The following is a 16,362-nucleotide window of genomic DNA, read 5'->3' on the forward strand; positions in this document are numbered from 1 at the left end:
TAAACAGACAAACTGTTGGCCCTGTAGTCTCTTACTACAAAGGCGACACAACAACCAATGAGCCTGTTTGGATCTTGGAGATAGCATAGCAGGCGACCAGACAGATGGCCAGATTTGAGTGGGAGCCCCTTTAGCAAGAATCCTTTAAATCAAGCTCTGCCCTGGAGCTCCTTACCTACTTCAGACCCTATGGAGTTACAGGTGTCTGGACCAGCTCCTGTGGGACTTTGGAGTCAGGTGGAACTGATCCGTACTTGCTGATGTTCATTCTGCGCACTGGGCAGTGAGTTATAAGGTCCTTTGCTTCTGACCCAGGAGTCTTGTGTCTTCTGGCAACATCCGTGAACAGTGATGTGCTAGACTGTAAAATCAAATCCCAGACCTGGTAGTGTTGACAAAGTAGATGGGATGTTGACGAAGGCATGGATTTCTGGAATAGGAAGGACAAGGGCTGCATGGGCCCAATTCAAGGATAGCAGAAGATTCCCTGGGGTCCAATAGGGAATTCTCTCACCCAGTGGAGGGAAATGGCTAGAAATAAGGGCGTCCACTGTCCTACCTGTTAATGAGGCTGAGTGGCCAGAGGTAGGATCAAAACATGCTGATCAAGTGACGCCCGGGTTGTTGCCCACTCTTGTCCAAGCAAGTGGAAGAAAAAGTGTTATCATGACAGTGAGGCAACAAGCTCTGGGGGCCCAGCCAAAAGGCAGTATGGCTGTGGCTGCTGAGTTGAAGGGTCTCTAAAGCTGAAATAAATGGCATCAGAAATGAGCAACTTGCTATTTGGTGTAGAGCTTTGGGTAGACTGAAAAGATAAGTGCAGAGCCCACCCTGCTAGTTTTCCTGGCCCCTGCTGCAGCACAGTTTGGAACAGGTGCACAGGTGGGTGCAGGGGTGGCCAAAGGTGTTGAGGAACGGAGGGCTGAGCCTGGTGGTGCAGAGGGGCAGAGAGAGGGGGCCCCTGCGCCAAGTACCGGTTGGATCCTGGGAGGTTCATAGGGTACAGCTCTGTGCACTGACTTTGAAAGGAGGAATCAAGGGGGGAAAAAAAGTCAACCATTGAGTTTTCTTCCCTGCCTTTGCTGTCCCCCCAGGCTAGGTTCCCCACTCCCGCCCCCACCCCCTTGCTTCTGGCTGGGGATGGCGGGGCTGGTGGCTGATGCTCTAGTTCCTGACTCAAGCATGATAGACTTCTTGATCCATGTTCCCCAAGGGGGAAAATGTCACCTGAATTCAACTGATAAGTCTCACCTTAGGGAAGGGAGGCTGAAGTGAACTTGATGGTTAGGATCCTTTTAGGCCAATTTAACTACTGCCATTGTAGCTTCCACTGTTAAATGTAACATTGGTATTGACGTCTCACATGCTCGTACTGTGAATGCCTTTTAAGTGTTCAGGACTGTCTCATGTGTGGTCCTCTCCATGGTAGTCTACCAGATATAATGTGGAATTCCAGAAGGAGAGAGAAAAGGAAATCACAGCTTTCATGACTTAATGGCTGCTGGAGTACCCAGAGAGGTTCAGGACTGTCTCATGTGTGGTCCTCTCCATGGTAGTCTACCAGATATAATGTGGAATTCCAAAGGAGAGAGAAAAGGAAATCACAGCTTTCATGACTTAATGGCTGCTGGAGTACCCAGAGAGGCCATTTCCCAGCACCACAGCGCCACCTGCCTGACACAGCCACCTCGTATGCCCCTTTCAATAAAGGGCAGCTCTTAAGCTCTCCTTGAAACAAAACGCCTGGCCTGACCAGTGGAGGGCTTTGATTCCCTGGTCTCACATCTCTCTCTCTCTCTCTTTTTTTTTTTCTTTTAGAAAAGATGAGCGGTAAGGGGATCTCAACCCTTGGCTTGGTGTTGTCAGCACCACGCTCTCCCAAGTGAGCGAACCGGCCATCCCTATATGGGATCCGAACCCGTGGCCTTAATGTCATCAGCACCGCACTCTCCCGAGTGAGCCACGGACCGGCCCCTCACATCTCTTTTGGAATAGGTCGACTCACACTTGCTGACTAAAATTCACAAATGATTAAATGTAAATGGTATTTCAGAGAGCACAGCTGCCCATGTAGGGATGGCCGGTTCGCTCACTGGCTGAGCGTGGTGCTGACAACACCAAGTCAAGGGTTAAGATCCCCTTACCGGTCATCTTTAAAAAAAAAAAAAAAAAGAGCACAGCTGGTCTGGTCCAGTCAGTTAAGTTCTCTTGTCAATTCAGTTTTACACGGACAAGTAGCAGCTACCTCTTTGGAGGTTTTTAATCTCCCACTCCACCGCCTGAAGCAGTGTTTCTGGGCCAGTGGGGCCCGGTGTGGTTTGAATATCCCCCCAAGGTTCATGTTGGAACTTAGTCCCCAATACAGTAATTGAAAGTTGGGGGCTTTAAGAGATGATTGGATCGTGAGGACTATGCCCTCATGAATCGATTAATACGCTCATGGATTAATGGGTTAATGGTTTAGTGGCTTATCAGGAAGTAGACTAGTGGCTTTATAAGAAGAGGAAGGAAGCATGTGGACTCTCGCTCTTGCTCAGCCTCTTGCCATGCGATACCCTGACACACCAGGGGACTCTACAGAGAGTCCCCACCAGAAAAAAATGCCCTCTCCAGGTATGCCTCTCTACCATGGACTTCCCAGCCTCCAAAACTGTAAAAAATAAATTCTGTTTCTTTATAAATTACCCAGTTTCATGTATTCTGTTATGAGCAACAGAAAATAGAATACAGGGCCTCAATTCACCGGGGCCCTCAGTTCACAGGGGTGTCCTTAAATGACGGGGCTGACTGGGCCGTGTTAAAAGCTGCTGATGTCCACTAGGGGGCAGCAGCCACCCAGTTCCCAGCACCAGCTCTGCAGGGCTGATTGCAGTTCCTTGATTCTGGAGGTGTTCGATGGAACTTGCTACTTTTCTTAACATCTCTAGGCATCCGTTTTTTTGTTATTAGCTGAGTTGTAGCATATCTGATATTGTTGATTGTTGGAACAGTCCCCTCAAAAATCAGCTCAAAGAGGGCCGGCCCGTGGCTCACCCGGGAGAGTGCGGTGCTGATAAAACCAAGGCCCCGGGTTCGGATCCCTATATAGGGATGGCCGGTTTGCTCACTGGCTGAGCGTGGTGCTGACAACACCAAGTCAAGGGTTAAGATCCCCTTACCGGTCATCTTTAAAAAAAAAAAAAAAAAAAAAAATCAGCTCAAAGAGATTTTTGACTGCACCTTCCTGGTTCTGGTCCGCACATTTATTCAGGCTGTTTGGTTACTGAATGTGTTAGTTCCCAGAGAGGCTTCATCTCTTTTTGGATGCCTCTCAGATAATGACGGATACCAAAGTGGTGGGGGAGTTATATAGACTTATTCTGAAAATTTAGGGTTCTGCCCTGTGACCATTCCTGGGAATGACACACCTTTCTTCCTCTGGACAGATTAGTGGTTATGTTCTCTGGGTGGAAACCTGGTCCCAAGCAGGGCAAGCAGGGGGTTCAAACTAGATTGTGGCTTAATCACCATAATTCTCCCATTGGACTGACGTGGTTCTAGATTAGGAGTCAGTAAACCATGGCTTGTGGGATAAATCTGGCCCATGAACTGTTTTTGTACAGACTGACAGCTAAGAAAGGTACTTTTATATTTTTAAAGAGTTGTAAAAAAAAACAACAACCAAAAAACAGAGATGAATATGCAACAGAGACATATGTCCTACAAAACCCACAATATTTATTATCTGGTCCTTTTCAGAAAAAGTTGGCTGACTCCTGTCTTAGATGAAACTGCTCGCTGCCACTACTCATGTGGCTTAACCAAGACAACGTAATGGTGATTCAAATCAAGTTTAATGACAAAAGTGGAGGGACTATATCTTTTCAGGTTACATGTATATAGGTATATACACAGGGGAGGTGAGCCTTGGCATGTTCATTGTAGATGGGGGTTGCTTTGGGCCCATCTAATGTCACCCTGTAATTATTGGTAATGACACCAAAGATCAAAGTCAATCTCAACACCTTTGCGCAGGTTGCAGTGGATAGATTAGTCTTAGACTCTATCCTGGCTGCCTGAAGTAAGACCTCCTGGTCTCCCCTCCCACTCCTGGGACTTATTCACAGTTGGCAGAGCCTGGGATCCTTGAGGGGATGGTTGAGGTCAATACTCACGGTTGGCCTCATCCTGCTGCCTGGAGTCCTGTTGAGATTAGCCTCAATTAAATGCTGAATGAGACAAATTGAAGTGATTTTGTTCCACCCTTTGTCAGTCAGATGAATCGGCTTGGCTGACAGAGTGGCACAGTCATGTGAAAATTTGGCAGAAGCTAAGATGTCGTAGATCTGAGGGATGGGTTTTGCTGGGAGACTGCCCTCAACAGGTATCTTGTGTTCCTACATGTCTTGCTGGGTGTGCCATGACTGCAAGGCCTTGATTTCTCTTTCTGCAGAGTCGTTTATGCAGCTGGCAACCTTGAGAGATGAAGCAACGTCTCCCACCACACAAAGAGAGCCTTGCTTGTTGCTTCCTGTAAAGCAGTGGACTCTGCAAGCTCAGTGCTCCTCTCCTGTAATACAACCCACTGTGTGTGCAGGCATCAATCTGGGCCCTTGAGTTGCCACTATGGAATTTGGGGCAAAAAGGGAACCACTGCAAACCTGCTGTTTATGCTGCTTGCAATGCTGGTAGTAATAAGATCCTTTGTCTCTGACCCAGGAATCTTGTGTCTTTTGCCAAGATTTATGAAACAGGAACAGGCTAATTTATTAATTTATAAATAGGGTATAATCAAATTCCAGACCCAATAAACCTAGCCCCTAAAAACTTAGCAATCAATTAGATAGGTGGCTGAGTACTCATTAGAGATAGAGATGATCATGCCTACTACTTTACCCAAACTACTGGTTTAGTGGGGACTTTACCTGTAAAGTCTTACGACTTGATACTTCAAAAGTCAGTATGGCTCATTAGTGAAACAACTGCTTCCAAGGTGGGAAAATCCAGTGGAACACAAATATCATCCACCGTGATGAAGATAAATTGCCAGTAGTCCGTGGCACTGGTCCTCTGCCTCTCAGGGTGAACTTCAAGTGGGCATCTGGCCATAGCGTGCACTACCCCAGCAGTGACTGAAGTAGACTTTTAACCAGACTTGTCGGCTAGGACTAATGGCCTAACTATATATTCAGGACTGAACTCCTAAGACAACGCAGCCCTATGAGGTGCCTGCTTATGGAAACAAGTGCAGACTATGAAGTGACCTCTCCTAAGCAAAAGCATCTGGATGGATAAATCCAGTCAAGCACGTGCAGCCGTCATCTCCACTAGATCCATGCTCAGAACTGTGGAAACGGAACCGTCAGAAAGGGCTAGGAAGCTCAATAAGACGTTCTGGCACGTGTCCAAGGCACTGTTCACTGCTACTTTTGGGGGAGAGGGTGAGCACACCTTCATTTATTTTTATTTTTATTTATTTTTCACACGTTCATTTTTACAAGGGATGGTTATACCCTACTAGATGGAATGATGGTGATGTTTTTATTGCTGTAGTATGAAAATTTAAATAAGGGTAGATTGGTATAAATTGATACTGAGTAGTCAAAGTGCTGGCCTATGTCAGATACTGTCTGGTGCCTCACAGTTTCATACACTTTCCATTCTTTTCTATCTATCGCCAGGCCAGGAAGCCTGCAAAACACATGTTCCAGAATCCTGTTATGGTCTGTCAGTGAGACACATGGCTTTACACTGCTTCCAATGCTTTAAATACTGCTTTAAAGTCTTTGCCACCCAATTCCCACATTTGTGTCATCTCTGTTTCTGTTGACTGCCTTTTCTCATGTGAGTTCTGATTTTCTTGATTCTTTGTATGCTGAGTAATTACGGATTGTATAGTGGACATTTTGAATATTACTTTATGAGGCTCCGGGTCTTGTTAAAATCCTGTGCAAAATGTTGATGTTTTTGTTTTGACAGCTCATCGATCTGGTTTCGTTCAGTCTGCAGGTTCTGAGCAGCCTTTTGTAGGTTGCAATTTCAAAGTCAGTTTTGATTTCAAAGTCCTTGCAGTGCCTTTCTGATCTGTCTTCCATGTGGACCACCCACTGGCCAGTTTGGATCCCTTAATGTGTCTGAGATGTCATTTAGATTCAGATCCACACATATGCATCTCAGGGGCATGCCCAGGAATTCATAAAAAAACTTGATTGGGTCAGTTTCCCAATCTCCTCCCTCTCCCTGGTGCTTTCTGGTTCTCCTTCCCCTTTGTCACCCAGTTCACAGTGGCTGATGGTGGTGCATCCTGACTCTGAGAGGGTAAAAGAGACATAGAGTAGACACAGAGTAGAAGTGAGAGCGAAGGTGAGTAGGGGGGGCCCAGGCTTCTTTTCTACCTGCTGGAGTTTGGTGTCATCCCCACTCCACCCAGCCCCTGTTTCCCAAGCTGAGTTATCCCAGACGATAGTCCCTGGGGAGCAAGAGAGGAGGCAGGAGGCCAGGGGCTCTGAGTTTCTGGGACAGGAAGGGATACGGCCCCTGCCTCTGAGCTTTTCAGGGCTCTCTAAATTGGGTTGTAGAAGATGTGACACTGGGGATGCAGGAAGAAAAATTTAGAACTTCTGCTTATATCTACTTTTAAAAACCAAAGTAAGCAAAACAAATAAGCTTCACTGGTAATCAAGTATGTAGAATGACAGTAGTCATATGCTGGGGATGTTTTCTCAGGAAGTTGTCACCAATAGGGGAGTGCAATGAAGAATGTTTAGAGACCTTTGATGTAAATAAAAGGTGTGAAAGGGCAGGTAAGGATTTGAGAATTGATTAGGAACCAGAGGGGAGGTGATGGGAGCTGGTATTGATTTTCAAGCCCATGACCTTTGATGGGGGAGGGTCTTTGCCCAGCAAGTCACTGAGGGGTAAGACTTCTAGGAGGCGCCTCCACCTCCTGAGCTGCCTTAACTCCTTCTGACATTCAAAGAAGCAGGGTGATGTTACCTACCCCCACAGACAGCCCCGATAAGTTCCAAGTTCTCCAAGACTCCTTGGTCCCTAGCTTATGGAAACCAGGTGATCCACCCCCAGTGTACAAGTGGGTGAGGGCTTCTACCCCAAATAAGAACTAAGCATAATGGCCAACTAGGAAGCCCTTCATACCAGGTGCTGTTCTAGGCACATTACCCTCTTGGTAGAATTAGTCAGATGATAGTTATGGGACAGATTTAGTCCTATGATGGCTTAGTATGGTCATCAGTTACCAAGTTAGATTTAGGGATCAATATACTTTCTAGATTGATACTAATTGCTGCAAGGTTTCCCGACAGTTTGGCTCAACTCCAGGATAATGAGGGGCCTAGAGACTCAGTATCTGTGTCCCTAAGGCAGAGGGAGATTGAGGTCACCAGATTGGATACTCAGTTCAGCAGAGGCTGGTGATTTGGAGGGTGTGTGTGTTTACACATATGGGAGGAAGCTGACATCTGGGCCCCTTACAGAAAGAACCCTGTGCCCACAGCTTATGCTTGGGGTCCCAGTGAACTATTTATTGACTCACAGCATTGTCGTCTGAGCCCCATTCTGAGAGGGCAGCCCAGGAGAAGGTAGCTACATCATTGATGCAGTTGGCTGGTGGGGGTGGGGGCAGGAGAGGACACTGTCTCTCTCCATGATAACTGGAAGGTTGGGTCCTGAAAAGTGTTGGGATGCCCATCTCCATCACCCCAAAATTGTTCCCCCACTTCATAGAGAATAGGGGGACCCTAGCTCCAGCCCTATGAGCAGTTGAATTGATTTCTTCTTCCGAGTTCTCCAGTCCCAGAGCAGAGTTTTCCTATTAGCAGAATCGGTACTATTCCAGGAGAGGAAAGAGCTCCTGGGTTGCCCATTTCCTTCCAAGACCAAATGAGTGATGTCGCTGGTTTCACGTTTTCTGTGTACTCTCTCCCCCTCCTTTCTGACAGAACCAATTATTCCTATAGCAAAATGGGCATTAATGCCAGTTATCGGACGGATTTGTTGCCTTGGAAAAATGGGTGATGTCACCAATTACAAAACAGATTTATTGGGCAGCTTTTCTTCCATGGTCTCCCTGTTATGGTTGGCCAAGTCTGTCGAGACTGGGCTCACCTGCCTCGAGGGGCCCGGGCTGCTACTGCTCATGGAGAACCAGGAGGCAATGAGAGGAAGGCTGAACCGGGAAAAACTCTGACTGCCTCTCTTCCAGGGCAGGCTGATCTTCCATGATGAGGTCTCACTGAATTTGTCCTGGGAACTGACATTGGACTTCCTCAGAAGGTGCTTAGGCCACTCTAAGGGCTTAGCGGGCACCGCAGATACCTTTTTGAAGGTGTCAGAGGTAACAGGGTTCTGGCAGTACCACCAGTGGAGAAGCGGGTGGGCTGGGATCGGCAGAAGAGTGAAGATGCTGAGGAAGGTGACCCAGGCCAGGGTGCTAGTCAGGTAGGGCTGCTTTACTTCCTGGCTCTGGGGACAGATAGAGGGGTGTACGGGGTGGGAGGAAGAAGTGGTGGTGATGGGCCTTCAGTCCATGTGCTGCTGGGTATCAGATTCTCCAGGGGTTGAGAAGCTGATTAAAGGGTTCCTGGGGGTAGTGGGAGCCCAGACCCAGAGTCCTGTGGGATGGGAGACATGACACGGGGTCCCCAGGGTTGGCATGGGAGGCCAGGGAAGGGGAATCTTACCGCATTGCTATTCCAGGCAATGTAGTAAGGGGTTACCCTCTGGTAGAGCTGCATGAGGCAGATGGTGAGGAGGGCCAGCAGCCCAGGCACGGTCACGTAGCACAGCAGGAAAGTGAAGGGGGACCACAGCAGGCGGCCCAGCTCACTGAACATTTCCTCCCTGAACCTGGGGTGGGGGTGATAGTCAGGAACATCTGGGAGGGAGCTTTCTTCTGGCCACTGGGGCCTGGAGCCCTTGTGAGGGTAGGCCTGCCAGCTCTTTGGTTTTCTCACAAGTTCTCAACTCTTAAGGGCTGCCAGGTCCTGCCAGGCCCTCCCTTGAGGCTGGGCCCTGCATCTAGTCTCCCCTACAGGAATCCCTCAATCCAGGAGTATTGCACTGCCCCAGCCCTCTGCCTTCAGACTTGCCCATGACAGTTTGTTCCTTCAGGACCTACCCACTGCCCTCAGATAGCTCCCTCCTGCACTCCCGCAGCTCTCACATGAGCCTCCCTCCTTGCTGTGGGATGGACAGAGGGAGCAAATCAAGCTCCAACACTCCTTATAGATCTGGGATGGGGTCCACGGTGGGGCCGGCCCTGGGGCTTGGAAATCACCTCCTTGCTCCGTAGATCCAGGCTAGAGCCACATTCTGGAAGGTCACAACAATGATGAGGGTCAGCGGGACCACGTGGTCATCAAACAAGGACATTATGTAGCTGCCAGGGTGACTGGTGAAGATGAGACTGCCCAGAAGACCTCCCAAGCAGATGACCACTAAGGTAGAGGCAGGGTTAGCCACATTGAGGTCTATGAGCACTGCTGAGTCAGGGGTCAAATTGAGCCCTGGAGATTTGGGGTGAGCTGGGGGGAGGGCAGCAGGGCAGGGTTTTTGCTGAGGTTAGAAGCCATGGTACCTGGGACCAGCCTGGGATGCTTTATGAAGATGGGGATGTTGTTCTGGAGGGGAAGGACAATGCCCTCCAAGATTCTTATCAAGGTGCCCAGCTGTGTGATAAGCAAGGCCAGGAAGAAGACGATGGCCCAGAAAGAGGCACGAGGAAACAGCGAGACGGCTTGAGAGAAAGCTGCATATGCCAGGCCAGGGCCCTCCATGAACTGTGGGGGAGAAGGGCTCTGAGGCAATGGCGGGTCTGGATGGTGGGGTGGGAGAATGGAGGCGGGGAATGGTGTAGTGATCGATTAGCAATGTCTGACCCAGTCAGAAGGAAGAGGCATAGGACCGTGGGGTGGTGGATGGCAAAGTGCTGAGTGTTTGCCCTCCTTGGTCTTGTTAGCTGTGAGTGCCATCTACTGGGGCCTCAGTTTCCTCCCCTAACAAATAGGATTCTAGGGTTGATGTGAGCAGCGAGTTAGCCAAGGCCCTTGCACATATGAAATGTTATGTTACCTTCCTCAGAAGAGACTTAGGTGGTCCATGAGGCTGCTAGGAAACACATTTCCCAGTGTTCTCTGGGGCTCTGCGAAGTGCCCCTACAAACATACCTTTTCCTTCTGCACCTTGATGCTGCAGGATGGGGAGGAGTGGATGACCTGGTGGTGAAGGTGTTGGGGGAGTTTGTTGATCCAGTCCAGGTAGTCCAGGGGGGGCTTGAACAGGATGTTTTTGGGGGGCTTGGCATGCTGAGGCAGCACCCCCTTGGCTATCAGCATTACCAGTGTTGACACACTCCTGAAGGGGAAATAGAGAAAAAGAAGGGTGGTGAAGAACAGGCTGGTCCCTCTGCTTATCTGCAAACCAGAGAAACTGAGGACCAGAGAGGAAAGTGAATTGCCTGAAATGCATGCTGCTGAGTAACAAGGGCATCTGGAGTGACAAGAAGCTAATCGACTGTGCTTGGGATGAGTCACACCAGGGATTTCACCTAAGGGGCAGATTTTATATTTGCAGTAGCTAGTATTCTTCAGTTTTATGGGTGGAATTTTGTCCCCCTACAATTCCTATATTTAAGTCCTTTGTTGAACCACCAGTACCTCAGAATGTGACCTTATCTGGAAATAGGATCACTGCAGATGTAATTAGTTAAGATGAGGTCATCCTGGAATAGGGTGGACTCTAAACCCATCTGACTGGCGTCCTTATGAAAAGGGAAATTTGGACACAGACATGCACACAGGAGAGAACTCCATGTGAAGATAAAGGCAGAGATCAGGACGATGCATCTACAAGCCTAGGAATGCCAAAGATCGCCAGCAAAGAACCAGAAACCAGGGCGGAGGCACGGGAGATTCTCCCTCGCAGCCCTCAGAGGAGCAACTTTGCCAGCACGTTGTTCTCCGACTTCTGGCCTCCAGAACTGCAGGACAATACGTTCTGTTGTTTTAAGGCACCCAGTCTGTGGAACTTTGTTATGGAAACAAAATGTATAGTAAACTAATACACTCGGAATTTTCTCTGCTTTTGGACCTCGAGTTCAGAGTGCTGCGTTAATCGAACCCGTTCATGACACATTTTCCTCAACTTCAACTGACAGTAAAGTCTGTTTAATCTGTTTTTCCTCCTTCATCTCTGAGTTCATTCTTTTTCCTGCTTTCATAGCTTCCTCCTTTCATGTGCCTGACTTAAATATGGGTGTTTCTTCGTGAAAAAATATGTTGTTTTGTGTGTGTCATCCATTAAGTGGCATTGTGCTATACATAGATTTCTTTTTCTTATTCTTTTCACTCAATTTTTTGGCAATATCTCTATGTTGTTGAATGTACATCTGGTTTGTTGTTCCTGACTGCTGCACTGTACTCCATGGTATGTATTTAAAACACATATTTTATATTCGATTCCTCAAATAATGAGCCCACCCCTGTGATCACAAACATCAAAATGATCATCTGTTTATGGGGCTTGTGTGAGAATTTCTCTAGGATATACACTTGGGAATGGGGGTTACTGGGCAATAAACACTGTGCTTGCTTCATTTAACTAAATGCTGCCAGATTCTCATCTGTCTTCTGTTCTCCTGATTAGAAAACTTCTCTGACATCTATACTTTCACGTTTTATATAAAGAGAAGGTAATTAATCTACCGCCTTGTTAGTCAAAGTGGGCTCCGTGGAGGAGCAGTATCACTTGAGGGCCTGTTAGAAATGCAGAATCTTGGACCCGCCCCAGGCTTACTGATACAGATTCCCAGGGGATTCATAATGCCCATTACAGTTTGAGAGCCTCTACACAATGAAGGGGAGAGGGCTCAGGTGGCAATTCTTCTAGGGCCTTAGAAGCCTATGGCTATTTAAATTAAAATGAAATAAAATTTTAAATTCAGTTCCTCAGTTGCATTTGCCACACTTCATTGCATTCACCACATTTCAAGTGCTCAATAACCACATGTGGCTTGTGGTTACCATGTTAGACAGTGCAGGTGCAGAATGTTTCCAACATCACAGAGACTTCTACTGGACAGCACTGCCCTAACAGATGATGGTTCTCAATCTAGTGTGCTCATTGGAATCACCTGGGAGCTTTTCAAACATAGAACTCAGTTTTTATTGAGCTGTAATTTACATACAATAAAAAGCACAGGTACTAAATGTATACTTAAATGAGTTTTGTCAAATGACCCAATGTAAGCAACACCCCAATTTTCATCACTCCAGAGTTACTATGGGCTCCTTTCCAGTGTATTCCCTGCACCCCAGAGGCAATTACTGATTTCCATCTCTACATATCTGTTTTGCCTATTCTTGGATTTCACATAAATAGATTCATAAAGTACATAGTCATTTGTGTCTGGCTTGTTACATTGAATATAACATCTGAAATTCAACCATGTTCTTGCATATATCAATAGTTAATTCCTTTTTATTACTGAATAGTATTCCACTGGTTGAATAAACATGCTAAGATTTGTTACCTACCACCTACTGGTAGACACTGGGGTTGCTTACAGTTTGGGCCATCAAGAATAAAGCTACAACTTATATTTATTATCAATGACTATCGTAGGGGAATGTTCATTCTTGTGCCATCTCTTTTTGTGGCATTGTTTTAACTTCTGTGGGGTAAGTAGTAGGAGAGGGATAGGTGGGTCACATGGTAAGTGTATGTTTAACTTTATAAGAAGTGCTAAATAGCTTCCAAAAATAGTTGTACCATTTTACACTTCCAACAATGTATGAGACGTCCAGTTGCTTTCCACGCTCACTAACATTTTGTAATTTGTCTTTTTAATTTTAATAATTCTAATGTGTGTTAAAGTGGGATCTCATTATGGTTTTACTCTGAATTTCTTTGATGCAAATCTGAAGATTCGTCAACACTAAGGATACTGAACACTTTTGATGTGCTTATTGACCATGGATGTATGCTCTTTTGAGTTCATGTTTTTGCTAATTTTTTAATTGCTTGGTTTTTGTCTTATTTGTAGGAGTTCTTGAAATATTCTGGATAAAAATTATTTATCATATACATACACACGTGTGTGTGTGTGTGTGTGTGTGTGTGTGTGTGTGTGTGTGTGTGTGTGTGTAATTTTCTCCTACTTTGGGCCTTGCCTATTCATTTTCTTAATGGTGGCAGAAGCTTTTCATTTTGATGAATCCAACTTAGCAACCTTTTCTTTTATGGTTACTGCTTTTTGTGTCCTGCCTAAAAAATCTCTGCTAACCCAAAGGTCATAAAGATATTCTGTTTTCTTCTAGAAGCTTTCTAGTTTTGGCTTTTTCATTTAGGTGTTTGGTTCATATTAAATTAATTTTTGTGTATGATGTGTGGCAGGGATCAAAGTTTGTTTTTTTCCATATGGTTATCCAGTTGTTCTAGCACTATTTGTTGAAAAGACTTCTTTATCTGTTGAATTGCTTTGGCATCCTTATCAAAAATCAATTGATCATATATGTGTGAGTTTATTTCTGTTTAGTTCTATTGATCTGTTGGTCTTTCATTAGGCCAATATAACACTGTCTTGACAACTGTAGCTTTATAATAAGTCTTGAAACCAGATAGTGCTCCAACTTGATCTTCTTCAAGATTGTTTTGACTATTCTAGGTCCTTTGCATTTCCATATACATTTTAAAATCAGCTGGTCAATTCTACAGTAAAACTTGCTGGGATTTGAATTGCTATTATGTTGAATCTATAGATCAATTAGGGGAGAACTTTAACACCAATGATTCTTCATATCTATGAACATATCTCTCCATTTATTTAGGCCTTTAATTTCTCTCAGCAATATCGTGTGGTTTTCAGAATAGAGATTTTGCACATCTTTTGTTAAATTAGCCTTAGAATTTGATGGGTTTGATGTTATTGTAATGGTTTTGTTTTTAAAATTTCATTAACTATTGTTTGTTGCTAGTATGTAGAAATATGATTTTTTTTTTGTATGTTGGCTTTTATTTTTGTGACTTTCCTACATGCACTTATTTATTCTAGTAGTTTTTTATTTTTGTAGATTCCTTAGGGTTTTCTAAGCACACACTTATGCCATCTGTGAATAAAGGCAGTTTTACTTCTTTCTAGTTAGTTTATATGCTTTTTATATCTTTTTCTTGCCTTCTTTCAGTGACTAGGAGATTCACTATAATGCTGAACAGAAGTGGTAAAAAGGAATTTCCTTTTTTTGTTTTCAATATTATGGGAAAGTGTTAAATATTTCGCCATTAAGTATGATGTTAGCTATAGTGTTTTGTTTTTTTTTTTGTCTTTTTTCGTGTCCGGCAACGGACTGCAACCCTCAGTGTCACGCCCGTACCGGACCGGGACCGGCAACGGGATCGCAACCCTCGGCGCTGCACCCGCCCCTCACTCAGCCAGTGAGCGGGAACCGGTCTGTATGTGGGATCCGAACCCTCGGCGGGAGCGCCGCTGCACTTCCCAAGCGGCGCACTGTAGCAGTGCGCCACTGGGCCGGCCCAGCTATAGTGTTTTGCTGCTGCTGTTGATATCCTTAACACAACGAATGGTTCTCAACTGAGGATGATTTCCCTCCTCCTTGGGGACATCTGGCAATGTCTGGAGACATTTTTGGTTGTCACAACTTGGAGGGGGGGTGTTGACACTGAGGACAGGGATACTGCTAAACATCGTACAGTGCACAGGACAGCCTCCTATGTGCCATCCCCTCCTCCCCCAACAAAAAAGTATTATCTAGGCAAAATTCCAGTAGCGTCGAGGTGAAGAAACCCTGCACTATGCCTTAACGGATGGAGGAAGTTCTGTTGTATTTCTACTTTTTTGAGAGTTTTTTTTTTTCATGGATATTGAACTTTGTCAAAAGGTTAATTTTCCCTAATCTATTAATGTAGTGAATTATATTAATTGGTTAATTTCTGAGATAAGCCCACTAGCTCATAATGTACATGTTTTCTTCTATATTTTTATGGATTAAGTTTGCTAATACTTTGTTAAGACTTTTGTCATCTCTGTTGCAAAGGGTATTGTTTTGTAATTTTTTTCTTGTAATGCTCTTCAGGTTTTTGGCATCAGGGTTATGCTGGCCTCAAAAAGATAGTTGAGAAGTGCTTTCTCTTCCTTTATTACCTGAAATCGTTTGTGTTGGATTGGTATTATATCTTCTTTGAATGTTAGATAGCATTCAACAGTGAAGCCTTATAGGCCTAGAATTTTCTTTGTGGAAAGGTTTTAAATTATAAATTTAATGTTTAAACTCAGAAGTCAGGCTATGTAGATTTTATATTTCTTCTTGTGTCAGTCTTGATCATTCGTTCTTTTCAAGGAGTATGTCTATTTCCTTTAAGTTGTTGAATTTATTGATATAAATTTGACCACAATATTTCAGGATTATTCTTTTAATGTTGGCAGGATCTATAATGGTGCTCCCTTTTTTATTTCTGATGTTTTAAATCTGTGTTTTCTTTCTTTCTGTTCTATCAGCTGTTGAGAGGGAAGTGTTGAAATCTCCAACTACAACTAAAATTTATGTTTTTTTGGTTTTTTTGCTGTGGGTGGCCAGTACAAGGATCTGAACCCTTGACTTTAGTGTTACAACACTGCACTCTAACTAACTGAGCTAACCGGCCAGCCCATGTTTCTTTCTTAAGTTTTGAAATATTTTTTTAATCTATTTTGAAACCTTGTTATGAGGTACATGAACATTTAGATAATTCAGGCTTCCTGCTGAATTGATCCTTTTATTATTATGAAAAGCTCTTCTTAATCTCTGGTATTACTTGTCTTGATTTTGTTTGATATTAATATAGCCACACTAGCTTTCTTATGATTATTTATTTGCATGGTATATTTCTTCTATTCACTTTAAACCTACCTGTGTCCTTATAAATGACATCTCTTATAAACAGGATATAGTCAGGTCTTGCATTATCTAGTCTGACAAGTGCTGCCTTGTAAGTAGGGTATTTAATGTAATTATTGATATAGTTGATAACCATCTTTCTATTTGCTTTTCTTTGTCTCATCAATTCTTTGTTCCTCCTTTTCTGCCTCTTTTTTGTATTTATCATATATATTTTTTGTTTCCATTTGATCTTCTCTATTGCCTTTTTATGTATATCTCTTTGTTTTTCATGATTACACTAGACCTATTCTGTCCAACACAGTGGCCACAAACAAGATGTGGCTATGAGTGCTTGACATATAGCTAATAAGACTGAGAAACTAAATTTTAAATTTTATTTAATTTTAATTAATATAAATTTTTATTTTTTATTTTATTTATTTATTTATTTTATTTTGTCGATATACAATGTGGTTGATTATTGTGGCCCATT

At 44.4% G+C, this 16,362-nt stretch overlaps 1 protein-coding gene across 1 annotated transcript; it reads right to left on the bottom strand.

Moving 5' to 3' along the window:
* Window positions 1-8,022: 8,022 nt before the first annotated feature.
* On the bottom strand, window positions 8,023-10,610 carry LOC103587785 (orphan sodium- and chloride-dependent neurotransmitter transporter NTT5-like; the record flags this gene model as incomplete). Its single annotated transcript, XM_008569341.1, has 5 exons — window positions 8,023-8,460; window positions 8,679-8,844; window positions 9,275-9,434; window positions 9,575-9,776; window positions 10,164-10,610. Coding segments are annotated over 5 exons (1,413 nt in total), but the record flags the coding sequence as incomplete, so codon positions are not given.
* Between the last annotated feature and the right edge of the window lie 5,752 nt (window positions 10,611-16,362).

The sequence above is a fragment of the Galeopterus variegatus genome, unplaced genomic scaffold (assembly GCF_000696425.1).
Source record: "Galeopterus variegatus unplaced genomic scaffold, G_variegatus-3.0.2 Scaffold486, whole genome shotgun sequence".
Taxonomy (NCBI): domain Eukaryota; kingdom Metazoa; phylum Chordata; class Mammalia; order Dermoptera; family Cynocephalidae; genus Galeopterus; species Galeopterus variegatus.